General features: G+C 57.1%; 2 protein-coding genes across 5 annotated transcripts in view; one reads left to right on the top strand and one right to left on the bottom strand.

Annotated features, from left to right (window-relative positions):
* The first annotated feature begins 1,649 nt into the window (after positions 1 to 1,649).
* MAFF (MAF bZIP transcription factor F) lies at positions 1,650 to 10,683 on the top strand. Of its 2 annotated transcripts, none has more exons than XM_043880716.1 (3): positions 1,650 to 1,959; positions 8,211 to 8,276; positions 8,867 to 10,683. In XM_043880716.1, exons 2-3 carry the CDS (start codon positions 8,241 to 8,243, stop codon positions 9,329 to 9,331), a joined length of 501 nt encoding a protein of 166 aa, XP_043736651.1. In that variant the 5' UTR covers positions 1,650 to 1,959; positions 8,211 to 8,240; the 3' UTR covers positions 9,332 to 10,683. The 2 variants fall into 2 exon arrangements, with proteins under 2 accessions (XP_043736651.1, XP_043736650.1); XM_043880715.1 differs by having other exon boundaries at positions 1,652 to 2,000.
* Positions 10,684 to 12,352: 1,669 nt separating this feature from the next.
* TMEM184B (transmembrane protein 184B) overlaps positions 12,353 to 26,110 on the bottom strand; it is a 50,542-nt gene continuing 36,784 nt past the window's right edge. For 2 of the 3 annotated variants that reach the window (XM_043880712.1, XM_043880713.1), the window contains 6 exons: positions 23,031 to 23,121; positions 22,468 to 22,543; positions 19,492 to 19,583; positions 18,514 to 18,683; positions 17,875 to 18,069; positions 12,353 to 14,707 (listed from right to left, as the gene is read on the bottom strand). In XM_043880712.1, coding sequence (XP_043736647.1) covers positions 14,466 to 14,707; positions 17,875 to 18,069; positions 18,514 to 18,683; positions 19,492 to 19,583; positions 22,468 to 22,543; positions 23,031 to 23,121 — 866 coding nt within the window. In that variant the 3' untranslated portion in view covers positions 12,353 to 14,465. Of the gene's footprint in view, positions 14,708 to 14,757; positions 15,781 to 17,874; positions 18,070 to 18,513; positions 18,684 to 19,491; positions 19,584 to 22,467; positions 22,544 to 23,030; positions 23,122 to 26,110 lie in introns of those variants that run through there. The other variant, XM_043880714.1, reaches the window with a different exon arrangement.

Raw genomic sequence — 26,110 nt, 5'->3', positions numbered from 1 at the left:
CTTGACAAATATTTGCTGAGGGCTTGCTTATGTGCCGAGCACTGCTCTAGGCAAAAGATCTGCAGTAGTCAGGAAGATAGACAAGTGTCTACCTTCATGAAACTTACATTTGGGTTATAATAAACAAGTATGTAAGCAAAATAATACCCTATGGAGATATTTGTTGTTCAGTCGCTAAATCATGTCCGGCTCTTGGTGACCCCATGAACTGCATCACGCCAGGCTTCCCTGTCCTTCACTATCACCCAGAGTTTGCTCAGACTCATGTCCATTGAGTCAATGGTGCCATCCAACCATCTCATCCTCTGTCGTTCCCTTCCCCTGCTGCCCTCAAACTTCTTCAGCATCAGGGTCTTTTCTAATGAGTCAACTCTTTGCATCAAGTGGCCAAAGTACTGGAGCTTCAGCATCGGTCCTCCCAATGAATACAGGGTTGATTTCCTTTAGGACTGACTGGTTTGATCTCCTTGCTCTCCAAGGGGCTCTCAAGAGTCTTTTCCAACACCACAGTTCGAAAGCATCAATTCTTTGGCGCTCAGCCTTCTTTATGGTCCGACTCTCACATCCATACATGACTACTGGAAAAACCATAGCTTTGACTAGATGGACCTTTGTCAGCATATATTAAGCTAATATTAATATGGAGATATTAAGCTAATATAAAAACCAAATTTCAGAGATGGTGGCTCCTTTACCCAGGGCTGTCAGGAAAGACCTCTCTAAGGCCGTGACATTTGAGCTGACCTGAAAGATGAGAAAGAGCCAGGCAGCGAACAGAAGACGAAACAGCAAGTGCAAAGGACTTGTGGCAGGAATGAGCTTGGTGTGTTAGATGAGCAGTAAAAAGGGCAGTGTGACTGAAGAGTAGCGGGGAAAGGGGAGAGTGACAGAGATGAAGTTGGGCAGAGACCAGATGGCTTAGGGCCCTGTAGACCAAAGGGAGGAGTATAGTTTATATCTAAATGCGAAGGAAAATCTTTGAGAGTGTTAAGCCAACGGGTGGGAGAGTGTTAAACAAGCTGATCTTTGTTACAAGGAGAATATTGTCCGGTGTGTGAAGAAAGCCTTTAGGGATAAAGTGAGGAAGTTATCAGGAGGCTGTGGCCGTGGTCCAGCTGAGTTGATGATCCCTGGACCAGGTGGCAGAACTGGGGGTGGCCAGAAGTGGTCAGATGCAGGGTGGTGTTGGAGGTGGAGCCAGTGACTCAGGAAGTGAGGAGAAGGGAGAGGTCTGGGGTTTGAACAGCTGAGATGGAGAGACTGGGTGTGTATGTTGCTGAGCTAGGGTTGATGCTCAGGAGTGGGATCTTGGCTGTGCAGGGCATGGAGGCCTCATCTCCTACCCACGTGGAGGCGCTGAATGGGCAGTTGGATACAGTCTGGAACTCAAAGAGAAGCCGTTCCCTCTGGAAATACAAAATATGGAGCTCCTGAGCCTACAGATGGCATTTAAAACCACGAGACTAGATGAGATCATCGAGGCAGAGGGTGTAGGTCGAAAGGAGAAGAGACCCACGACTGTGGACTGTAGAATGAGACAAACGACACCTTCACCCGCGCGGCTCCGGGGAGATGTCGCGTGAACTCCCGCAGTCAGCGCTCTAACCGGGATTGAGAATCCCGGGGGGCGGGGCCAGGGCCTGGGCGGGGCCTATCTGGGGCGGAGATGGCCAGGGGCGGGGCTGGGGAGCCGGGAGGCCGCTCTGGGGCCGGGGGGCGGCCGGGGCGGTGACGTCACCGTATGACTGGGTTTTTATGAATGAAAGGAATCCTGTGAGTGAGTAATTCCGGGAAGCTCGCCTTACAACTCGGCGCGGCCCCCAGCGCTGCCCGCCCCACAACAAAACTCGGCGCGTCGCTCCGGCGATCCGGGCTGGGAGCGACCCGCGGTCGGGACCGGAGGGGGAGGCTGACCGAGGCGCGGGCCGAGGAGAACAGCTCAGACCGCAGCGGGACCCCGTGAGTGCCAGGGACGCCAGGCGAAGCAAGACGAGAGGCGGGTAAGGGTCGCGGGACTAGCGCGCAGGGCCAGCGGGCGGCAGGGTCTCCGCGGTCCTGGAACGTGCCTGGGGCGGGGCGCCGGGCCCCACTCAGTCAGTGTTACCGTGGATCCCTCGCCCGGACTGCAGGCTTGGGAGGGTGTCGGGGTGAGGGTGGGGGGGGTGGGGCGGAGGTCCTGTGGGACCGAGACGCGGCCGAAACGAACTTGGCGGGGTGCGGGGTTAATGGGCCCCTTTTGGGGGCGCGGGCCGAGAGGCGGTGAAGTCGGGCAGGAAGGGGCAGCGCGGGCTGGCGAGCGTCAGCGTCCGCCCAGGCGGGGCCGGGGTTGGTGTGTGCAAGTACGTGACTCGGTGAGAACAGTCCCTGGACCTGTGCCCGCAGGCCGTGCGTGCGCGGTTTGTTTACGTCCGAGGGCGGGCGTGCGTGTGTGTTCCCTGGCCAGCGTCCTGGGTATCCTGCCCGCTGCGTGCTTGCGCCGTGTACCTTGGGGAGTGTGTGTGTGTGTGGTGTGTGTGTGTGTGTGTGTGTCCGAACGCTCCCAGGCGGGGCCTGTATAACCAGCGGATCGTACCTCCGAATGAGCTTGACCACAGGAATAAAAGAAGAAGCGAGAGAAATGGCCCAGTCTATAGTCACAAGGGTCTGGGAATTCTCTCCCGGGTTGTCCCTTTCCCACCAGCCGGTGGCCGCCAGGCCCTTGCTCTCCCCGGAGTTTCCCAGGACCGCAGCCACGTGACTGCGGTGTTTGTCCCCCACCCAGAGCCTGCGCCTTCAGCCACGGGGTGGGGCGAAATATCAAAGATCACACCGGGTTTCCCTGGGGGACGAGGTGAAGGTGCCACCCCTGGCTCCATCACCCCGGTGGGTCTGGCAACAAAGTAGGCTGGTGTCCAGGTCCTTGTCCCCAGGTTTTCTGGCTGCCTGGGGAAGACAGGCCCTCCTCTCGGGACTCTCCATCATCCCCGTGGTTGCCCAGCCCCTCAGTCTCAGGAGAAACAGGAAGGGCGGGGGAAGGGGGTGTGTGGGGGGGGGCGGGGAGCACGATAAAGGTTGGAGGTAGGAAGGGATACCAGGCTTCCTCTCTCTGGTGCCTACTCCTCTGTCTGGTCTGGGTTCTAGAGGCTGTACCTGCTGGATCAGGAAGGGTGAGAACCCAAGGTTGGGGTGGAGCTGGTTTCTGCCCTTCTGGTGGTTTCAGTTCACAAGTGGGACTAATCAGACAGAGCTATCGATGACTGGACCTGAGGAGCTAGTTGAGGACCTGGGCCAGGCTTGGTTAACAGGCAGCGGGACTACTTGTCCTGGAGCGGGAGGGGTTACTGTGAGGGGGCTCCCACCACCACCTCACCCTGCCCCTGCTCCATCAGTGCCCTGCTGAGGGATGTTGAGGGCTGGGCTGGGGCCTGGGGCTTCCTTGGTCCTATTCTGCCCTCTCTTCCTCCCGCCCACAGGACTACAGGATCATGGGGTGTGTGGGGGAGGGCATTGAGCTGGACCAGATAATCTTTTAACTTTGAATCTCTGAGCTGCCACCACAGCTGGTAACTTCTGTGTCCCCATCTGTAGCAGCAACTAGGCAACATCCAAGGTGGTAGGATGGCAGTGGGCTGGGGGAGGTGTGACAGCCTCCACATACAGCCTAATTTCCAGGGGAACCATACAAGAGAAAACAGAGCCAACAGCCCCAGGCGGAGGCCAGGGATGTCCAGGAATATGTGGAATATGTAAGGGAGGTAGCCGCCAGGAGCACAGGAATCAGGCAGGCGGATCTTCAAAACTGGGCAGGAAACATCCCTGAGCAGGGCTAGGGAGCAGGGAACAAGAGGAAGTGGCTGATTGACTCCCGAGATGGAAAGGTTTAACCTCCCACTGAATCACCCCTGGACCTTCAGTAGGGCCCAGGACCCAATGAGGGCTCCCTTGGTCCCTGTGCCTCCCTCAGTCCTCATACTTTTAGCCTGCGTTGCCATGGAGCCCACCAAGGACTAGATGCTGGGGATAAGATAGTGAACAAGTCAGATCCAGAGCTGCCCTCTGGGAGCTTACAGTCAAGGAAGAAAGACAAAGTCGAGGAAAGAGCCACTGAACTAAATGCAAAACCACAGCTGAGATGGGTGGTATGAGGAGGAAGGCACTGTGATTACAAAGTACATAACACAGTTCTGACTTAGCCAGGGCAATCAAGGAAGGCTTCCCTGAGGAGGTGACAGGCAGAATATCAGATCAAGTGATAATCATCTGTGAAAACCTCAAGGGCAGGGGCTTTAATTCAACTCTGGGCCTTCAGGGTACAGCACCAAGCCTGGGACCTACAGGGTAGGTGTTTCTTGGGTGTTTGCTGATTGAATGAATGAATGAGCCCTGGGTCAGTGTCCTGGTAAAACTCCACAACACCTAGAGAAAAAGGCCTGGAAACCCCAGGTGAGCAAGAACTCCTGGGCACGGGCTATAGGATTCTTGAAGCAGTTTCTCCAAAGCAAGCAGATCCTGCAGGGCTCAAGTGACATCTCCTCTTACATACATGCACCCCGTGTGTCCCTTTTGGGAATGTGTGGGGATGGTAAGTTTGTTGTCTGCTCATTCGTTTGTTGTCAGCATGGGGATCCTGGAAGAGTGTGGGGAGAGAACGTGGTAGTGGCCAGAAGGGCCTACCACATGGGCTAGAGGGGAGGCTGCATCATAGGGTTTTGAAATGGGCTGAACATGGTCAGGTTTGTAGGTTTGTGTCAGTAATGATCCCTCTGACAGGGAGGAGAGCTGGTGGGGTCAGAGGTGGAGGCAGGCAAGACTGGATGCCAGAGAGCAGGTGGTTTTGGTCACAGTGCTGCTGAAAGAGGAAATGCTTAAGGGCTAGGCATGGAGCAGAGGGAGAGTCAAGGCTGAAAGTCTCTGAGTTTGTGTTCTCAGGCCCCTGCCCCCAGGAAGTCTTCCCTGATTTTCCTTCCCTTGCTCCAGGGCCTCTACTCTGTTGGTGGTCTTGGAGTTCCATTCCAGGCCAGAATCTAACTCTCTAAACTTTGACATTGTCAGTGCTAGGAGGTACCGTAGGCTTGGTGGTTTGGCGTGTTGGGCCCAGAGAGAGGGAGTGGTGTACCTGAAGTCACACCCCAAGTGTTAGTGGGTGGTAGACCCCCAGGCTCCTACTTCCCTGTGGTGTTGGGTTCTCCCAACTCTGCTCCCCTTCCAGCAGGGAGGAGGCTCCACCAGTGCTGGCTGCCAAGGCCCAGGAAAACACATTTTTTCCCTCTGTCCTCACAGAGGAAGCAAAAATGGCTCAGCAGCCAGAGGAGCCCATGCCAGCGGGTGGGCCGTTTCCAGGAAGCCTCTGAGTGGACTAGGGGGCCAGGGGCCGTGGCTGCTGACTGGGCAGTGCGCCTGTCAATCCTCCAAGCCATGCCTCCAGGGAATGTTAGGAACCTGCAGACCCTGGAGGTCAGGGCTGCTGGCTGGCCTCAGGAAGGGAAGAAGCAGGGTTCGGACGTGGGGAGTATTCAGTTCAGTTGCTCAGTCGTGTCCGACTCTTATCCTTCAGAGAGGGGAGTATAATGGCTGGCTTTGAAGAAAGAGCCCTGAGCTGGGGACTCCAGGGTTCCAGTCCACCACTGGCACCAAACAGTTACTGAACAAGGAGGTTGGATCAGTTGCTGTCTCAGGCCCAAGGTCTACCACACTGGCCGAGGCTGCCTGGAGGAGGACCCCGGCCCCTTGGTTGACAGCCCAGCAGCTCCCCGTCTGAGTTGGAGAGCTGAAAGTCTGAGGTTATCAGCCAATGTGACCTTCTTGTGACTTTCCCTTCGTGACTGCCTGACTCTGCTGAGCTAGGATGTTCCTGGGCAGACATGGGTACCTCAGCTGACATATAGCATGTGTTTGAGGGGCTGAGGCTAGGACAGGAGGAGAAAGAGGAGAGGAGGCAAGAACAGGTTTAAAGCCTCCCTGGGGTCCCAAAGTACCTAGAATCACAGCCAGCAGAGAGAATGGGACCTTCAGTCATTATCTAGTATAGGGGATGGCCAACAGTTATCTCTTGGGCCTACTCTGGAGGGCTGTGTTGAGGAAGAGTCTAATGTTATGTCCAAGCTCAGTGGAAAACAGCGCTGTGTTGAGAAAGATTCAGGAGCTGTGTCCAACCTCAGTGAGAAAAAGTGCGGTAATTGATTATTGATGTCCGTGTTAGGAGTAGAGGGAGGAATGTGGGGGAGATAAATCAACCATTTGCCACTTCTGATCTTTCTAACCCTCTTGTTTTTACACACAAACACCATGATGATTGTCCTCACTGTGTAAGTGAGGAAACCAAGGTCCAGGGAGGAAAAGTGCCTTGTCCTAGGGGCCATACCTCCAGAGTTCTGCATCAGTCACCCACCACATATTGCTCAGCACCCAGCAGGCTCTTAGATCACCTCTCCCATCAGGCTTTCTGAGTAGCCCAGACTGCCTGGGCGTCACATAATACCCCAGCCCCCTAAATAGCCAGCCAGGAGGCCTAGATATCTGTATGACACTTGCAGACCCAGCACAGATCCTGGCACATCAGAGCTGGGTAGCCTTGGAGCCAGGCAAGTCTGTCTCTTTACAGGGGTGGGGAAACATGGCCCAGAGAGGGTGCCCTGTGAGGACCTCACTGCGAGGAGACATGTGGTTCCATGTGGCCTCAGTCCCAGGCTTTATCCACTATTAGCTGTGTGACCCTGGACTACTCTATTGACCTCTCTGGCCATTACCTCACAGGGTTGTTGGGAGAACTGGGGTACTGATGGTGTGAAGGCAATCAGGATTCAGTCCTGGGACCTTTACACGTGTTCAGAATTCCTCCTGATTTAGGAGAAGGCAGCCATTCACCTGCTGTGTGACTTCAGGCAAGAGGGGCCTCTCTCTGGTCTTTACCTCCCCTTGGGTGAAGTGAGGAGGCAGGGGCCAGACAGTCTCTAAGAGCCTTTCCTGCGTGACCTTGGCCAGCCAGGAGACGCCAAGTCAAAGCGATGTCCCAGGAATTGCTACAGGCCCAACCCCTCCTGAACAGACTCAGCAATTCTAATGGTGCTCACTGACCTCTCCGGTTTGCATTATTTGGTTCCATCAAAACCCTGTGAGACAGGTATTGTTCCCAACTTACAGATAGGAAAGTGGAGACCCAGAGGGGAGGAGTGACTTGCCCACAGTCACACAGCCTGGAGAAAACAGAGATGGGACTCAAACCAGGCTTGACCCTTAATCCACTGTTCCTTTCCTTGTTTCCTATACCCTCCCTGGGAGCCAGTTATGAAGACAGAATCCCTTCTTCCTCCCATCCTCCTGGTACCTGTGTGCCATCCCTGCCATGCAGAAGCAGATAGAAAGGAGGAAGAATTGGAGGCAGGGCCAGGAGGTTTTTCTCTCGATGGTCTTCAGCAGGGTGTGGGCTTGGCACAAGGTTCAGACCTTGACAAGCTGGGTGACAGACAGTGTCATAGACCCACCAATCCACACCTCACCAGTGCCTGCTCCCTGCCAGCCCCTGTGCTGGCAACCTCACACCCAGAGCTGTCTGCACCTGGTTCTTGGCTGTGGAGGTCCCTGTCTGGTGGGGAGTCAGGGAAACCGACCATTACAACATAGGGCAGAACTGCTGGGGTGGGCGGTGCTGAATAAGTCCTAGGAGTCTGGGAGGCCTTCCTGGAGGAGGAGATGTCCATGCTCAGGGCAGAAGGCTGAATAGTAGGAGTCTGCCAAATAAAGTGGGAGTGGGAGGAGAAGTGTCACAAGGCTTGGCGTGACCCAAAGGCAAGAAAGCATGGGGTGAGAGGAAGTGAAAGAAATTCCTTGTGACTGGAGGGCAGAAGAGAGGAGGGCAGTAGTGTGAAAGGAGCCTGGGGGTTAGGAAATGGGGTTATGTGATATGGTACAAGGGGTGTTTTAGCCAGTTTTAGCCTCTCTGAAGAGGTAGCACTGAGCAAAGATCTAAATGATGAAGAGACTTTGGGGAGATAAAAAGGAAGAGAACAGTAAACCCAAGAAAAACCCAAGAGCCAGAAAAAGCCAAGAAAGTGCAAAGGCCCTGAGGCTGGAATGAACCATTCAATGAGGCCACTGTAGCTGGACCACTGGGGCCAAGGGAAGTGGTATGAGATGAATTCTAAGATAGCAGGGGCCTTGAATGCGAAGATAGTAGTGTTTGGATTTCATTCCAAGTGGGAGAAAAACTGACTTTGGTCTCCTCTCTCTCCTAGGTCTTAGCCCAGAGGGTACCTTCTGCAAACATGTCTGTGGATCCCTTATCCAGCAAAGCGCTGAAGGTGAGAAGGCAGCCCTTGTTGTCTCCAGGCCTCCCCTCCCTCCCTGCCCAGGCTGAGCTCCCATCCCAACTTCCCCTTCAGTTACTAGAATCCCCAAGAGGGCCTCAGCAGACATCAGGCATTCATGAAGCCATTCATAGGGCCTTTCCAGGCCCAGCCTGGCTGGGAACCAGCAGGCCTGGGCTCTGGCCATAGGCTGTGTGCCCCAGGGCAGGTCACTTCCCTCTCTGGACCTACTTCCCCATGAGGACAACGTCCACGGAGCAGTTGGACTTTAAATGTGCTTTCTTGGGTTTTTCTGGCTGAGTCCAGGCAGAGTCGCTGGGTTAGAATCCGGACTGAGCTCTAAGGTGGCTCCTTTTTATCCAGATCCCGGTCTCACCCGGTTTCCGCTTTGGGGATTCCTGCTCCCCTTCGGAGTCTTGGAGCAAGTCCACCACCAGCTCAGTGTCCCTGGCGGGGAAGGGGGAACACTAGCGGTGGAGGGGAAGCCGACCCCAGCACCTGCTGCGCGCCGGGTCCAGAGCTCAGGGCCCGCAGTGTAGAGTGTGACCCTGAGCCTCAGTTTCCCCACGCGCCCACGCCCGCAGATCAAGCGTGAGCTGAGCGAGAACACGCCGCACCTGTCAGATGAGGCGCTGATGGGGCTGTCTGTGCGCGAGCTGAACCGGCACCTGCGAGGGCTCTCGGCCGAAGAGGTGACGCGGCTCAAGCAGCGGCGCCGCACACTCAAGAACCGCGGCTACGCGGCCAGCTGCCGCGTGAAGCGCGTGTGCCAGAAGGAGGAGCTGCAGAAGCAGAAGTCGGAGCTGGAGCGCGAGGTGGACAAGCTGGCGCGCGAGAACGCCGCCATGCGCTTGGAGCTCGACGCGCTGCGCGGCAAGTGCGAAGCGCTGCAGGGCTTCGCGCGCTCGGTGGCCGCCGCCCGCGGGCCGGCGGCGCTGGTGGCGCCGGCCAGCGTCATCACCATCGTCAAGTCCGCCCCGAGCCCCGGCCCGGGCCCCGCCCCTGGTCCGGGCCCCGCCCCCGGCCCCGCCCCCGCCGCCTGCTCCTAGTGCTCGCCGAGTCCCGCCCGTTCCACCCCCGCCCATTTCCCAAACCACGCCCCTCCGACCCCAGCTGCCTTCCCTAAGTGCCTAAGCGCCGTCTCCGTCTCCAAGTGCCATTTCTCTGCAGCCACCAGCTCCCCCCGTGGTGAACACATGTTCCCTCCCCAGATCTTGTCTTCCTCGTGCGGTCTCTGAAACTGGGACCTAATGGCCCCGGGGAGGGGCAACTTTGGTGAGATAGGAGGTCCGGTGAGGTCGAGGTCTGGCGTTTCCTTTCCTAAAAACTTCAGCCTTCTTAGTTTGGGAGGATGGGATACAAAGCTGATTAGAGAAGGGCCATCGAGGGGAAGATGGCCATCCCTCATTTTGTAACTGCTCAGATCGTGCCATCGGCCTGTCCCCACCCTCCAGGATACAGGACTAGACTTTACCCCTGCATGCCTCTGGTAGGATTGTCCAGTTGGGAAGTTGATGTTCCCGTCTCTGCTTTGGGCATGGATGCCTGGCCCTCCAGAGCTGGAAGACTCATCAGAAATCACCTAGTGAAGCCCAATTCACAGATGGGGAAAACAGGCCTCCAGCAGACCTGCCATTGCCGGAGGCCACATGTGCTCAGCGGTTAAGCTGGAACCATGTCTTTCCACTGCTGCCCTGAGACTTCCAGCCATGATTGTTGGGGGCAGTGGTTGGGGCCTGAAAAGGTGATGCAAGGGCCTCCGTGGTCTGAGAGGTGGCTCTCTGTGAGTCAGGTGAAGAGAAGGAAAGAGAAGGTGATACAGATGGAAGAGAGGGAAGGAGCTGGCCTGACTCTGTCCTGGGCTCTCCCTGAACCCAGGGAGCTGGCCAAAGAGAAAGGGGACAAAGGAAGTGACCACAGAGGCAGGTGGGGAGATAAGACAGATCCTACGGTTCTGAAACCTGGGATAGGGGTCCTTAAAAAGGGAAGGGTCCTACCTGTCCATCCTGTTGGGTGGGGGCGGGCCAATGCCATTGAGTGCTATTCTCCTGGGAAGTCTGGCCCCAGCCCCTCCCCCTCCCCTATTAGACAGCTGCCCCTCCCCGCTGTTTATTTATTGCACGAATCTAAGTTATTCTCCCCAGCCAGAGGCCTAGCGCCCACTGCCTGGGAAAAGTGGTGTGCAGCCCTGAGCTGGACTTTATATTTTATATCTGCAAATAAAACACATTTTATCTTATATTTAGGGAAAGCCGGATGGCAAAACAACCAAAAAATGTGTTTTAAAAGAAAAGTGCCCGGCCCCCAGAATTTATTTATTTTTCTGACTTACAGTAAGCGAGTTATCCGCCTTCTGTATTTTGTAGACTTCCTGAATAAAGTCAAGTTCTCTTTTTCCACAGTTTAGAAGTATGTGTCCTGGTTTATGTTTGTTTTTCTTTTTTTGCAGGGGTGGGTTCTGAATGAGGGGCCCAAGATGGATTCTGCTTTCAGTCCCAGGCAGAACCCTCTGATGGGTGGGGGGTTTCCTCCAATTTGCAGATGAAGAAACTGTGACCCATCACTAACTCTAGCACCTGGGCTTGTGCTGGGGTAGCGTGTGGTGGCAGGGGCGAAGGGGGAGGTAGGGTGGGGGTGGGAACCAGACAGGGTCCTGTCCTTCCATCTGGGTGCCTGGAGCCAAGGAGCCTCCCTGGGGAAGGCAAAGCCAGGCGAACAATGAAATGTAGGGTTAAATTCCCTGGGCATCCCGTCAGCAAATAAACAGTCCCACCCAGAGAGGAAAATTCCCCGATTTAAGAGGAATTGTTCCAGTACTTTCACATTGAGGTCTGACTTTCTACAGCCAAGTAAAAAATATTTTCCTCATGTTCCGGAAAGGCACAGGGAGGCAGAGAGAGAAGTGACTTCCTCAACCCCAGCCTGCAGGCCTAGAACGCAACCCTGGGTCTCATCCTAGGCCCCAAACTCCCTGCTGTTGTTCAGTCACTGAGTAGTGTCTGACCATTTGTGATCCCACGGACTTCAGCATGCCAGACTTTCCTGTTAATTTAATCCGATCTGCCAGCGCTTCCAGGGCACCCTGGGAAAGAGTGTTCTGTGGTCCAGGGGTCAGGGAAATTGGGGTGTGTTTTTCTCTAGCTGTATGACCTTTGATGGCTTATGTCACTGCTTGCAGCCTCAGTTTATGTAAGGTCGTACATGTGGCAAACACTGGGGATGCCAGGGGCTGCAAGCTTTCGCAGGCAGACTGAACGCTTACCCCAGTGCACCTGATGTCCGGGAGGAGGAGTTCCATGTGGCTGGGTATGGAGGGATGGCTGGGCTAGAAGGATGCTTCTGGGGAGGACCCGAAAGCTGGGAAACAGCCAGACCACACTGGCTGGGTGGGTCCACAGGCCCGTCTCCCCTCTCAGGCTCGGGTCCAGGATCCTGATTCCAAGACACTGAGCCCAGGCCTGAGGAAAGGACAGCAGGAAGCCGTGTGGGGGACCCAGTGGAGGGTGGCCGGGCTGGGAATTTCCCCCGCCCACACCACATTCCTGAGTGCCCCTGTCAGCCAGGCCAGGCCACAGAAGGCATGCAGTGATGGCAGGAAGGTGCCAGGTGTCACGCATGCCCACTACTGGGCAGGCCCTGCTCCAGGCCTCCTGCCCCGGGTCCCAGGGTGGAGGGTGGGCTCCTGGAGGCATGGAGATAGACCAGGAGGCATGAGGATTGCAGGAAATTCTTTAAACCCCAGGAAGACATCTGCAGAAATGGGGCTGCTGGAGGGTGCACCCCATTTAGCTGGTTGACTGAAGCCAGCACGAGGCATCAACCCACTGCTGGGTGTCGAGGTGGGTGGACCCCTAGTGATCAATGTCCCACTGGCCAGAAGAGGGGGAGATACTCTGTCCAACGGGGACCTGGGCCCCAATTTCAGTCTGGCAATGTGAACCCCCCATCACTTATACCTACAACCCGGACAGAAGAGGGTTTCCTAGGACACCTTTGAACCCACAACCACTAAACCCACCCCCAAACACACACACACAAGCTGGGGGAAAAAACCTCACCCACCGGCAGAAGAGATTTCAATACAATCTATATTATCTCATATATATATTTCTTTCTCACTGTATTTGCTCACTTCTGTCACGCATTTAAAATGTCACAGAGACCAAAATAGAGCGGCTTTCTGGTGGAACTCATGGCAGTCATACACGAGATACAAAACTAGGGGACTCTGTCTTCTCATACATCATACAATTAATTTTTCAAGTATTTTTTATGTACAAAGAGCTACTCTATTGGGAAAAAAAAATTAAAAAAAAAATAAAAAGACAAGGTAGGTTACACATCCTAGGAAGGAGGGGTGGAGTGGTTGGGCACACGTTCCCAGCCCCCATCTTCCCGAGGACTGCTAGCTCCCTGCCACGGAGCACCTCCCGTCCACCTTGCAAGTGGCCAGGGGCCAGAACAGGCAAAGACGGGGGTGGGGGACAGGGGGTCAGCAGCACACTTTGGCCTGGAAGGAGAATCAAATTCATGAAAGCAAATGACAGGGGCAGCCCAGAAATTCTCCGTGGACAGCCCGCCCCTTCCTGCACAGCTCGGTACGAGCTGGCCAGGCCCATCCAACGGGGCGCACGAGCCAGCCTCTGTGCCCCCTAACCCCAGTGCTGGCTTGGTCGCCAAAGGAGGCAGGGGAAGACTCCTGGGATGGAACCCCCTGCCCGACCTTGGCACGGTTCAGTCCAGGAGTGGCCAAAAGGTTAAGAGATGCCAAGGTCCCTCAGGGTCGGGCCCCCTTCACCTTCCCCTCCTCCAGGCTGGTGCAGCCCACACCCGCGTGCTCTCTGGGTTTCATGTGACGGGAACGCTCTGCCTGAATGAACATGCATTGTGTCCCATTATCACGAGGCTCCTCCAAAGACAGTGGCCAGTGGAAGCCTGGCCTGCCTGGGGGCTCCGGCCCTGGGAGGCTCCATGCATGTGGGCGTGGAGGTGGGGGAAGGGAGGGGACTGGTGGTCCTGGCCACCCCTGAGGCCTGACCAAGGGTACCTGGCCCTGCACTACAGGATCCCAGGGAGTGCCAGCAGCTTAACAGGGAGCCCCCCCAGGGAGTGTCTGGGTCAGACTGATAGCCGGGGGCAGGCGCGGTGGGGGGCTTTCATATGTGACTAAGGCACAGAAGAGATGGGCCGTGGGGCCAGATGAGGCAGGACACCAGGCCCTGTGTGGATATGGGGCCAGAGAGAGGAGTCCCCCAACTCTGGGCTCCCCGCCGCACGCCCCATCCCTCCCGCCTGCGCTCCTTCCTCCGGAAGCTGGTCTGCAATGCAGAGGCCAGGCCCTCCCTGTGAAACAGGAGGGAGGAGCCCCAGGGAGAGACGAGGATCCAGCAGAGGAAGGAGGGCTGGGAGGCCCCGACCCTTTGAGTAGCTGGAATGCAAGGGCTCTGCTCAAGATGCTCTCAAGAAGGACCCCTCGTGGGAGGGCAGTGTGCACTGCTGGCTCCTCAGCAGGCCCACGGAAAGGGGTGTGAGGCAGGCAGAAGGGGCAGCCCCGGAGGACGCCCAGGCGCCCTCTGAGGTGGGACCCATGGCTCTTGGTGTCTGGCTCTGATCCCTGCAGCATGCCAGGCAGGCCTGGGTCGGGAGGAGGATCCGCAGAGAGCATCCATGCCCCCTCCTCCCACCCAGGTGAGGCTAATCTAGCATGGGACCAGGGGGGCAGGGCTGGGAGCAGGTGGGAGCCCTGGGGGGAGAGTATTGCACGGTGTTTGGGGGAGGGGTTTACGTCTGGTGGCGGGGGGAGGTGAGGGGCTGAGAAGACGGCAGCCGCTGGTCCACAACACAGGCGTCGGGGCCTGGGCACAGCTGGTCCTCACAAGACAAGCCGCAGGGGCACGGGGAGTTGCTCCCACCATCCTCTCCCCGTGGTCCAGGCGGCAGAGCCGTGGCCTTGTATAAATATTCCTGAAGGCTCCTGGGTGAGCCTGGGCCGTTCCCTGGGCAGACGGCGGCGTCGGGCTGTTCCTCTTGAAGCGATATGTGAGTGTTTCTGGTCCAATAAATTAAAAGGCGATGCCAAGGCTGTGCCAGCTGGCCTCCCTGCCTGGAGGTGAGGCCAGAGGCGGGGCACACCCTGCCCTGGGCCAAGGGGCCGGTCCGTCCCCCTGCCAGCAGCAGCCGCCCCTAGAACTCGTCGTCGGAGCTGAGCAGGAGCGTCTTCTCGTTGTCGCGGCCGCTGCTGAGGCTGTGGGAGCGGGAGAGGCCATGGGCAGCCCCGCGCCAGGTCGGCCCGGGCTCCAGGGTGGACTGCTGCGTGTACTGCTGGTAGGCAGGCGAGAAGTTGTGGATGGCGTCCTGCACGATGTCGTGGGGGTTCATGGTCTCCTTGAGGCTGCTGGAGATGCTCTTCATGGGGGCACAGCGGCCTGCGGGGAGGAGGTGGGAGGTGGGGTGAGGGGTCCGGGCAGCGGGGTGCAAGGCAGCTGGGCCTCCGCCCCTGGTCCCAAGTGTGTGTCATCTAACCAACCCCTCTTGGGATGGAGAACAGGGTCCCTGACACGAGAAGGGACAAGCAAAGGGACGGCTCCTTTGGCTGCAGTGCACCCCGAAGGGAGACAGTCAAGAGCCATGGGGGGCAGGGGGGGGGTCTGGGAGCGGGGAAGGGAGCTGGGGTGGAGACTTGGGTGCTTCAGGCATGAGCCCAAGGACCCCAGGGAGTGGGGGGAGAGGGCCCAGGCCTGTGGGATGCTCTCCTTCACTCTGGAGAGCAGACCAGGGGCCCGCTCCATCCGAACAAGCTGACAGGGGCCTGGACCCACAGCAGAGCAGACATCTTCACTCTGACAGGGCAGGGCCCCTGTCTTGAGGTGCTCGATCGCTCAGTCGTGTCTGACTCTTTGCGACCCCATGGACTGTAGCCCGCCAAGCTCCTCTGTCCATGGGATTTCCCAGGCAAGATTACTGGAGTGGGTGGCCATTTCCTTCTCCAGGGGATCTTCCTGACCAGGGATCGAATCTGCATCTCTTATGTCTCCTGCATTGGCAGGCAGGTTCTATATTCCTTCCTCCTAATTCCCTAACACTGTCCTCAAGGGCTCAGGGAGGGAGCGGGGGCAGAGATGGCCCAGGCCCCCACACTGAGACGTAAGGGGCGAGCCCCACTCTGGCCCCAGTCCCAAATTCGCGTGCCCTTTCCCCCTTGGTGTTCTCTGCCACAGAACAGAACTAAATGCCCCAGTTTCCCATCAACAAGCACTGTGCCCCCAGAATGCACAGGGCATGTTCCAGAACAATGAGAGATAGGATGAAGCAGGCAAGCTCTACAGAGGGCAGCCCTTGGCAGGCGCTCTCTGTGCCCAGGGGTGCTTGTGCGGGAGGAGACGGGGACACAGAGAAGGAGCCAGGGAGAGACTCATGCTGGTGACGGGGACCAGGACCGGCGTGCAGGACAGACATACAGACTGACAGTGGAACCTACCGTAAGGGCCGTATGTCGGCACTGCCCGAGGCCAAACCCGGGGCAAAAGCAGGGCAGGGGGAGAGGGAGGGGAGCCAGAGAAACAGAAGACAAGAGATAGCTGAGTGAACACCTCATGCCCACCACCGAGGCTGGCACCTCACCGCGTACGCTGCCCATTCCACCCCAGGTCCCGCCCCCTGCCCCCAGCTGGCACTCAGGTGGCCCCACTGCCCTTCCAGGCCTGGGCAGGGGGCAGTTCTGTCCATCTAGGAGACTCCTCCTTCAGGGCTCAGGCTTTCTTCTGCTGGGGGACAAAGAGTGGACACCCAGGATGCTGGTCAGAGTTCAACCTCAGCATCTAAGGAGGGACCCACCCACCCCACTTCTCTTCACGCTTGGCTAGAAATCCTGAGCCTGTGTTACATGCGTTGCCAACTTTGCAACACTTCATAGATGGGGCGTGGAGGAGGGGGTGCTTGACAGGTACAGACCACACCACAGAGCTGGCTTTGCACCCAACTCTGATGGGGGCTGAGAGAGGCCAGGCGCTGTGGTTAACAGGTGGACAACCGGCCAAGGATCCGCACAGTGGTGGGCAAGGGCGTGTGGCAGCTTCCCCGGGCTGGGCCGGGGTCCTTGCTAGAGCCGGATGCCTGGCTACGCTGTTTCCGGCTGGGGGTGGATGTGTCCTGGGGCAGTGGGCGAAAAGACAGCCCAGGTGACTGCGGACAGCCTCTGTGGGGAGGGCCACCACTGCAGAAGCGGGGCCTTAAACCATGTTAGACCTTAATGGTCTAGAAAGGGTTCTCGGCCACGGCCTCAGGCTCCAGGCACCAGGATGACCAGGTCCCAGGGACATCGCCCTCGACACTGGGAGGGTGCTGGCCACATCTCTTCCAACTGGTGTGAAGTGGGTGGGATGCCAGCCAGCAGTGGTTAGCCCTGGCCAGCACAGCCCCCCTGGCACTAAGTGTACAATCCAAACCGGAAAAAAGATGGAGAGTGCCCAGGCGGCAAGTGTGTTGGGTGAATGTGGTCAGATGCCCAGGAGTTGAGAGGCCTGGAGGCGATTCAGTCCACACACCTACAGCAGCCCCAGGTTTTTAAGGCCCCTTCTCAACCGGGGAAAGCACAAGACAAGTAGGATGGGAAGGGGGCCCCTGAGGAGCCCTGCACAGGCCAGGCCAGTGCTTCTGCACTCAGCTCAGCATGCCCAGGGAGCCTACAGCAGGCACAGGTGGTGGGCCTGGGCAGGTGGGCCCTGGGCCTTCAGCCACACATGCAAGGAGCTGGCAGCAACCAACCCCGTGGGTAGATGTGTTAGACCAGGCGGCTTCCTCCTCCCCAAGCCCTCCTACCTCCTCGAGGGGCAAGCTGGTTGAGGCACTGGCAGTCTCTTCTTCCTCGTCACCCTGAGCCTCCCCTCTCTGCCCAGCAGCAGCCAGAGGCAGCTCCCAGCCCCTGCTTCTCCTGAGAGCATGTTAGAATTGCCTGGGGAGCTGTTGGCACATCCTGCCAAGCCCAAACTGAGGTCAACTACTGCAGAATCTCTGAGGGTGGGGCCTGGACAGCATTTTAAGAGTCTCCAGGGCATCTTAATATACAACTGGGGTTGCCAACCGCTATTCTAACAAAGAGAAGATTAGCAGGTGTAAAAAGAAAGCTGTTAAAAGCTATTACCATCTGAGTCTTTTTCTTGGAAGTAATCAGATTAAAAAAAGAAAGTTTTAGAGACAAGGAAATTACAGGACAAAATGTATAATGCTGTTCGATACCAGGAACCGAAGGAAACTATTTATCCCAGGGTCTCTGTCCTGACCTTCCCATGGGGATATTGTGCTTTATCATCTCAGGGTCTCCATACTCCAGACCTGCTGCAAGAGACCAGGGTGGGGGCAGGGGGGGTGTCTAGCTTCCAGGATCAGTCCCCACCCCCACCAACCCCTTGTAACTGGGGGCAGGGGTGCCTGGACCTCGGTGGCCCCTTTCCTACACCGAGGGTCCCCTCCTGACTTCCTGACCCGTCAATACCAGAAGGACCCTGGGAGGCAGGAGGGGCCGAGGCGCAGGGCCGGGAAGCACTCTTCCGGCTGGTAGGGGGTTGGGGGTCAACTCTAGGACCCTGGCTCATACCTTGTGCGTCCAGCCTCTTGTCGGCATAGACCTTGTAGGTGAAGGCATGCCGCAGGGCCAGAGCTGCAAAGAACATCTCCACGCAGATGATGAAGTCCTGGTAGCCAGCAGCCACGGTGCCCTCACCCACCGACACGCGGGCCGAGTGGATCTTGGGGATGGCCCCACACTTCTCCAGGATGGCCAGGAGCATGCCTGGAAGGAGAGGTGTGGAAAGAGTGCCATGGGTGTTGAGCCCAAGACAGGATCCCCTTCTCCTTTTCCTTCCACATAGCACCCCAGTGCCACACTCCCCCGGGAGGATGAAAGCAGGGGGCACGGATGCTCCTATTGGGTGGGGGTGCTGACACAAGCCGGAGCCTTGAGGAAACTACCCCCAAGGTCCTGGCTGAACACCCACCCTGAGATCCCCCTGTCCAGGAAGCAATCCCGCCAAAGCTGGCTCCAGTGAAAGGCCCTTGGGGGCCCAGACTTCATGACCCACAGGTGCTCAACGGACAGAGTTTCCTTTGAGCTCCGGCCAGGATCACCCAGGGACACCCGGCGGCCTGGACCCTTGGGGCACTGGGGATGGTGAGCAGGTGGCAGAGGGGACAGGGAGGCACAGGCTGGCCTCGCAGGGGCTGGGAGGAGGCTCACCTTGCCAGAAGGAAAGAAAGATGACAGACTTGACCATGAAGAACTTGAGGACGGGGCTGTAAGGGCTGAGCAGCTCTCGGGTGGCAAAGTAGAAGAGGAAGAGGGCATAGAGGGCCAGGCTGACGGAGATGTTGTAGATGATGGTCACGTAGAGGTAGCCGCTGGTGACACTGCGGGAACCGGGGACATTCTTGGGCTTGAACAGACCCTTCTGAGCGACAAGGGGCCTCCGTCCCCCTTGGCCCTGCCCGCATGCCCCTCCGCACGGCTCTCAGAAGGCTCCCTGAGCCATGCTCCCCGAGCCACTGACAGAAGTGGTCAGAACACTGGGGGCAGGGCACCGGTGAGCCCTGCCACCTGCAGCTCCAGTGCCCACGCTCCTGGCAGAGGGCTCCAGGCGGCCTCGGGGGCAGGGCCTCAGCCTGATGGTCTGAGGGACAGAACCTGGCTTGGCTCTTTTCACTTGAGCCACGTTCCGTTCCCTCTGAGCCTGTTTGCTCACCGACCCCCAGGGACTGTTGTGCAGGGCTACAGGGGGTGTGTGTGCAAGCTCAGGGCCTAGACACACAGGTCATGCTCACTAAACCCTCAAGTGGGGTGTGTATCAATCCATGCAGAAGAGACTCGAGCCGGGGCTCTCAGGGATCTGGCTCTCTCGTCCCCTCCCTGGGAATGGTCACTGTCCCTTCTTGCCCCCCTTCCCCCAGGGGCCCCACTCTGTGGTCTGAAGGTGACAGACGTGCCTCTGTCAGAGGCGGGGCCAAGTGTGATGGCGCCACTGCCAGGCTCCGGTCCTGAACTCAGGGGTGCAGGGAGGCGTGAGGACAGATGGGGTCAGGCTTGCCCTCCACTCGGACGACAGACACAGGTGTGGGGCCAGTCTGCAGCCACCCCTTCCCTCAGCCAGAGCCTGAGCCTCTGGGCAGAGCCGCCCACTCCTCCCCACATGCACCTCGGAGCGGGGGACCCGCCACTTACTCAAAGTCACCATCCCGGTACTTGCCGAAGGCCTGAAGGACCACGGTGCTGACGGCCATGAGCGGCTTCACCACGCAGAACTGCAGGGTGGCCTGTTGGGGAGAAGGCAAGAGTCAAGGCTGAGCACACAGCCCAGGGAAGAAGCACCTCCTCTGGCCAGCTGGGCTGGTGCCAGAAGCCAGGGATGGGAGAGGCCCACTGTTCTGCCCCCAGGGGAACTGCTGTCTGCAGAGAACATGAGACAGTAATAGGGCGATGCGGCTGCACGCGAAGATGGGAGGATGTGCAGGAAGAATGGAGGCGACACAGAGACAGATTCCATAGGAGAGACCATTGAACACGCTAGAGACGGGAGGACTGGCAGAGGGGGCAGCCAGGGGCATGAGCTCAGCCCAGGGGCAGACAGCAAACAAGGGCGAGGGGGTAAGTGCTGGTGTGCGGGCGGCCGTGGGGAGTAGGCCTCCCACCCTGGGTGGGTGAGGGCCTCCTTGTCCACCCCAGGTCTGGCCCTCGGCCCCATGCTCTGGGACTGGGTCTAGGATTTATGTTGAGCTGGGGTTTTACTGGCGATGGAGATGACCCCAAAATAGGAAGTAGCCCAAAGCCCAAGAAAGGCCTGGAGTCCCGACATGAGTCTGAATTCTGGCCTCATCAACTACCTGCTGTGGAAGCTCAAGGGGGCAGTCACTCAGCCTCTGAGTGGCTGTGCGTGAAGGATGGTTGTGACCGGCCCCCTGCGGCAGGGTCACTGTGCAGGGACTGAAGCACAAGGCCACACAGGCTGCCCTTGGAGGTCTCCCGCCTCTGAGCAATCAGCAGAGGCCCCTGCCACCAAAAGAAGCCCTCAGCCGGGTTTCCACAAGTCCCTCCAGAGGCCCCGGTAAATGCCAAGGGGAACTGCGGTGCTCATGTAATCATGAGAAGCACCACTCTCTAGGGGCTTCCCTGGTAGTTCAGTTGGTAAAGAATCTGCCTGCAATGCGGGAGACCTGGGTTCAATCGCTGGGTTGGGAAGATGCCCTGGGGAAGGGAAAGACTACCCACTTCAGTATCCTGGCCTGAAGAATTCCATGGATGGTACAGTCCACAGGGTCGCAAACAGCTGGACACGATGGAGCAACTTTCACTTCACCACTCTCTAGAAACCCAATAAATGTCTGCCACAAGGTCCTACTTGGGGAGGTAGGATTAGCTTTGAAAGGCTAAGCTAGTGTGGTTCCAAATGGGGCAAGGCCCCAGTGCAGAGAAAGTAATCTATGGAACCCTAAGTTTCTGACCTGAAAGTGGCTTGAGTAAGGTTTGCAGGGGAGCCCGGAGCGAGCTGAGCTGCATGGCTGCCAAGAGCAGAGGCGCGCATGATAGGGTTAGATGGGTGACGCCCACAAAACCCCCTGCCCCCACCCCCTTGAGGAAGCGGGACCAGCACCTTTGGGGAGGGTCAGCAGCGTGTCTCAAATAAGCGCTGGTGCTGCCTTGGCTCAGCTCACGCAGTGCTCAGGACAGCCCCATGACGTAAGTCTGTCATCACCCCAGGGTACAGATAAGGAAACTAAGGCATGGGGAGACTGGCTGAAGCGGCAAAAGACTCAGACCCAGACAGGGGCCCTGATGACAAAGCTACGGTGTCCTCTCTCCAAGGGGAAAGGGTGAGCGGTTTCTGTAGTTCTCTTTGATGACCTGTCCCCTGCCACCTCCAGGACCAGCAGCAGAACACCCAAGCCCAAAGGCTGGGGAGTAACTTCCAACAAGGCAACCAAGCTAGTGATCTGGGGTCAACACTTCGTACACAGTCCTCCAAGAAGAAGGCAGAGAGTCACAGCTGGGCCGGCACTAGTAAACAAAGGCTCTGAGAGGCCCCACCCTGAAGCCGGGACAGTGTGAACTCTTTCCCTGCAAGTCCCGCGGGGAGGTTTTGAATTTAGAAACACCCGAGGGAAGGAAGATCTGGAAGAACTGGAGACTGGCTGTCCAAGCAGGGCTTTGTGGGCAGGGCTGTGCACGGGGCGTGGCCCCGCCCAGGAGGAAGCAGAGAGGCCCGCCTCCAGCAGGTCTGGGGATGGGCTGTGGGTTTCATTTCCCAAGACCCGGGTTTCATCTCCCAAGATGACGCTGCACGATGCTGGATGGGCTGACGGGCCCTGTGGAGATGAAGCTGGGGTCCTGACAGCGGGGCACAGTGCCTGAGACCCTCCTGAGCAAGGGAGGGCAGGCTCAGAGCCAGGGCTGTGTTAAGGGCTTTCCTTCATCTGTTCCTCAAACCATCCCTTGAGGTTAAGTATCATTATGCTCATTTCAGAGAAGAGGAAACCAAGGCTCAGATAGGTTTCATAATTTAGCCAAAGTCACCAAGTCAAGAGGAGAAGCCGGAATTCAAACTCAGACGGTCAGAGACCCAGATCAGGCACTTGAGCACAACACCACTCTGTCTCCTCCCAGGCCACTGGAGACCACTGGGAGGGTGGATCTGGAAACTGGAAGCTGCTGGGCCACCTGCCAAGTGGGAAACTAGGGAAAGAACCGGAGGCTGAGCAGGTCTGTTCCATCATATTCCTCAATGCAGAAACCCTCCTGGCTCTAGCCACAGCTGATAAATTTTCACACTGAGATTCTAGAATCGCCATGCACTTCCTCGGACTCTCACACACACACTGAGACTTGGATGAAGTGAGCAAGTGTCTGGGACCACTTCCTGCTCAGGGGCTGCATCAGACATCCCTGGGGCACCTGCTAATGTTCCTCTGAGGACACCTCGCCAATGCTCGCGCATCCCTTACAGGTCGGGGAGTGGGTGCCTCGCAGTAAATGGGAACCCCACTGGTGGGCCTGGAGCAGGGTCCTCCTGGCCTGACACCTGCCTCTGCTGCCCTGTCATCCAGGGGCAGCCTGGTCCCTGCGGCTGCCGCTCCAGGGCACAAACCCAGGCTCCTGGTCCCCAGCCTGCAACTCGTGACCAGGGCAGTTGTAGGGGGTACCCACCTGCTTGCAGAACCGTAGGAACCCGATGGAGTAAGTCTTTCCCCAGAGGCAGCAGGTGCCATACATACAGCTGGACCTGGAAGGGACAAAAGGAGAAGGGCTGGTGAGCAAAGAAAGAGCCGGGACTCAGGAAAGCAGGGCGGGGGCAGGCCACTCTCACTCTCCACACCCGACAAGTCGGGGTAGAGCGGGGCAGGGCGGGGATCAGGCTCGGATCCTGTGCAGTCTGAGCCTGAGGCCAAGCACTGGGGGAGACACAGCGTAAGCGGCAGGAACCCTTGGGATGACAAATCAACCTGAAAGGCATTGAATGTGAAAACTGCAAGAGGGAAAAAAATAGGCAAACAGGAAAGGACAGGAAGAGAGAGAAGGAGAAAGAGCCAGGCAGGCCTTCCCCAGAGTCCCAATGAGTGACCTCGCTCAGGAGGTCCAAGAGAGGCAGAGTGGGTCAAGGTCACAGGCAGAGATGGTCTGTGTGACCAGCTGATGCCAGGACAGCTCAGGGAACATCAGGCCCAGAAAACAGGGTGGTGTGGAGGGCTCCGGGGAGCCTTCATACTCACTCGATGGGCTTCCCTCTGATCTCTGACATGATGGAACTTTCCCCCCCGAGGTATTCATAGCACAGGCTCAGGAAATTATAGATGACCAAGGCTGTGAAAACAAAGTCCAGAGAAAACCACTCAGATCAACAGAACGGATAAACAGATGGTGGAATTCTAAACAGCAACGAAAGTGAATGAACCACAGTTACAGGCAGAGACTGGAGGTGGGGAGGACTGGAAGTGGGTGGGGGGGACCTCAGGAATGTAGGAACCCACAGTGGATATTCCACTTGTATAATCAAACTCAGGCCCAGCTAAACCATGCTGTTCACAGACGCTGCTCGTCATACCATAAAGAAAGGCAAAAACGTGATTACCAACAAATGCAGGATTGTGAGGGGCGAGTTGGACGGGCAGGCTGGGGGTTTGGAGAGCTGGCAGGGTGCACATCCTGGGTTTTGGTCTTATAATTGTTTACTAGTTTTATGTATTTTTCTGTTTCTGTGTTATGGATCACAGTTTTATGACCAAGCAGCAATTAAACATTCCCCAGAAGGATCTCAGGAGAAATTCTCAGCAAGAATGAGACAGAAAGAACCCTTATGCATTCATCAGCATGTAGCAGCATCTTAGCCTATAGCACGGTAAGCTACAACAAAACGTATGAGAGGTGCCCAAAATACAGTGCAAATGTTTCGGGAAGCTGGGCCAGCGCGTTCTGAATCAGGACACAGCTTGACATCGCCCACAAAGATATAAAATCTGCAACAGCCACCAACGGGGGCACAGCAGAAGTATGCTATGAATGCTATAAATATAGCACTACGTTGTAATTGGTCTCCTAGTCAGAGGACTTCTGAGGGGTCAGCAAATGAAGGCTGCTGCCTGCAGGGTGCTAGAAGTACCAGGACATGCTGGAAGCCAGGGCACAGAGAGGAGGACGCAAGGAGGAAAGGTGCAGGAAGCAGACCAGGGGCCCGGGGCAGGGGAACAGGACGGGCATCCGGCAAAGGAGTGAGGCCAAGGGGAGGGTCAAGGCGGGGTCAGGGGATAAGATCTAGGAAGATGCACCATGGGCCCTGCAGCCAGCAAGCCCCTTCTCATCTGACCCGCCGTCCGCGTGCAGCAGAAAGGCCTTCAAGGCTCCCAGAGCAGGCCCCCGGCTCAGTTCAAGGTCTCTCAACAGGTGGCCTGGTTCCTGCCCACCCCTCACACTTCCTTCCCAGCAACACAAGGTGCCCCCTCCCCCTCAGCACGGTCTTATGCCCTTCGTGCTTCTGCCCTCAAGGGTCCCACTGCCTGCGCCCTGCCCTCTGCACTCCTTGAACTGTCAACCCGTCAGACATCACCCTCCCTGAGAAGTCCCTGGCCACCACCACGGGGTCCTGTGCATCCCACATCCATGGAACCTGCTGATTTGCAGATACCAGGCCGTCGTTCCCCCCTGGAGTGTGAGCACCGACTGGGATCAGCATGGGCCCAGCCCTCGCCCATAGACTAACGTAGACGCTTGACTGCCTGGAATTGGAGCACAGCAGATCCTGGCCATACGTCTGTAGGTAAAAGTTGGCCTTTAGCAACTTGCAAAGGGCTGTTGGTCTAACAGCTAACTAACAGTAGTTAGTTGGTCTAACTACTACGGGTTCATGTCTGGGGCTGGGAAACAGGGGCCCAGGTGGCACCCTGTATAAACAGGACCCACGGCACCGGCCGCCTGTGCTGTGACTATCCCCCTAGAGACACACAGCAGAGGGTTCACAGCGCGGCTCTGCTCGGTACCTCTCTGCAGCTCAGTTTTCTCATCTGTTAAATAGGGGCAAAAAGAGCCCCTATCAAGTTAGGAGGTGGTGGGGTTTCTGTGCGTATGCAAGGTGCTCAGCAGAGTGGTTGGCACTCTCAGCATCGGCGGTCATAGGTCTTTATCTGTCTGCCTTCCCTGGGGGCCCGCTGTCCCCTGACAAGGCCTAGTGCCCTGCATGTGGTGGGAATCTCCACTGACTGGCCTCCAGATCCCTTTCCACGGACAGGAACTTTGGGCATCTGAAGGCAGGAGGTGAGGAGCATCAAGCCAAATCTGATGTCAGTCTACTAATATGGTTTTATCCAAAACCATATAAGGCCAAGAGGAGTGGATGTGTCTCTTCCAATCGGTCCAGCTATACTGTAGTCAATGGTATTTTTCCAAAGGCAGCCACATCCCCTGACACTGACACTCCTCTGCTGAGAGATGGGGGGGTTTTCTTCCCTCTTCTAGAATCTGGGTGAACCGGGGAGACCATAGCAGAAGCAAAGCTTTTTGACATCTGATGTTGTGGTTAGAAACAGCAATTTATAAATTTTTTAAAAATTTATTTCTTGGCTGTGCTGGGTCTTCATTGCTGTGCACGCTTTTCTCTAGTTGCGGCGAGCATGGGGGGCTATTCTCTAGTTGCGGCGTGTGGGCTTCTCATTGCAGTGGCTTCTCTTGTTGGGGAGCATGGGCTCTAGGGTGCATGGGCTTCACTTGTTGAAGCACACAGGCTCTAGAGCACAGGCTCAACAGTTGTGGTGCGTGGGCTTAGCTGCTCCAAGGCATGTGGGATCTTCTCAGATCAGGGATCGAACCCACGTCCTCTGCACTGGAAGACAGATCTTTACCACTGAGCCACCAGGGAAGCCCAGAAAAGGCCTCCTTCTTCTGGTTTATCCTCTCTTGAGATGGTTGCCCTTAGACCCGGCCATCATGCCAAGAGGAGCCCACACTGGTCCATGTGAAGAGTCCACATGAACAGGCTCACGTGGCAGGAACCCAGGCCCCCAGCTGATACCAGCATCAACTGCCAGCAATGCGAGGAAACCAGACATCAGATGACCCATCCCTGAGCCTTCAGGTTCTCCAGCTCAGGCCCAGGTACCACGGAGCAGGGCCAAACTGTCCCCAGCGTGCCCTGTCCAAATTCCTGACCTGCAGTATTCATGGACAAAATAAATGGCTGTTTTACACGAGCCTGATTTTGGGTAGTTACATACAACCAAGTGAGTGGAATGCACATAAAACCTCTTCTGGAATCCCCACGTCATGCCATGATCTCTCAGGCCTTCCCTTGCGGATACATTCA

Source organism: Cervus elaphus, chromosome 22, assembly GCF_910594005.1.
Source record: "Cervus elaphus chromosome 22, mCerEla1.1, whole genome shotgun sequence".
In the NCBI taxonomy this organism is placed as follows: Eukaryota; Metazoa; Chordata; class Mammalia; order Artiodactyla; family Cervidae; genus Cervus; species Cervus elaphus.
This window is presented reverse-complemented; position numbering and strand designations above follow the sequence as displayed.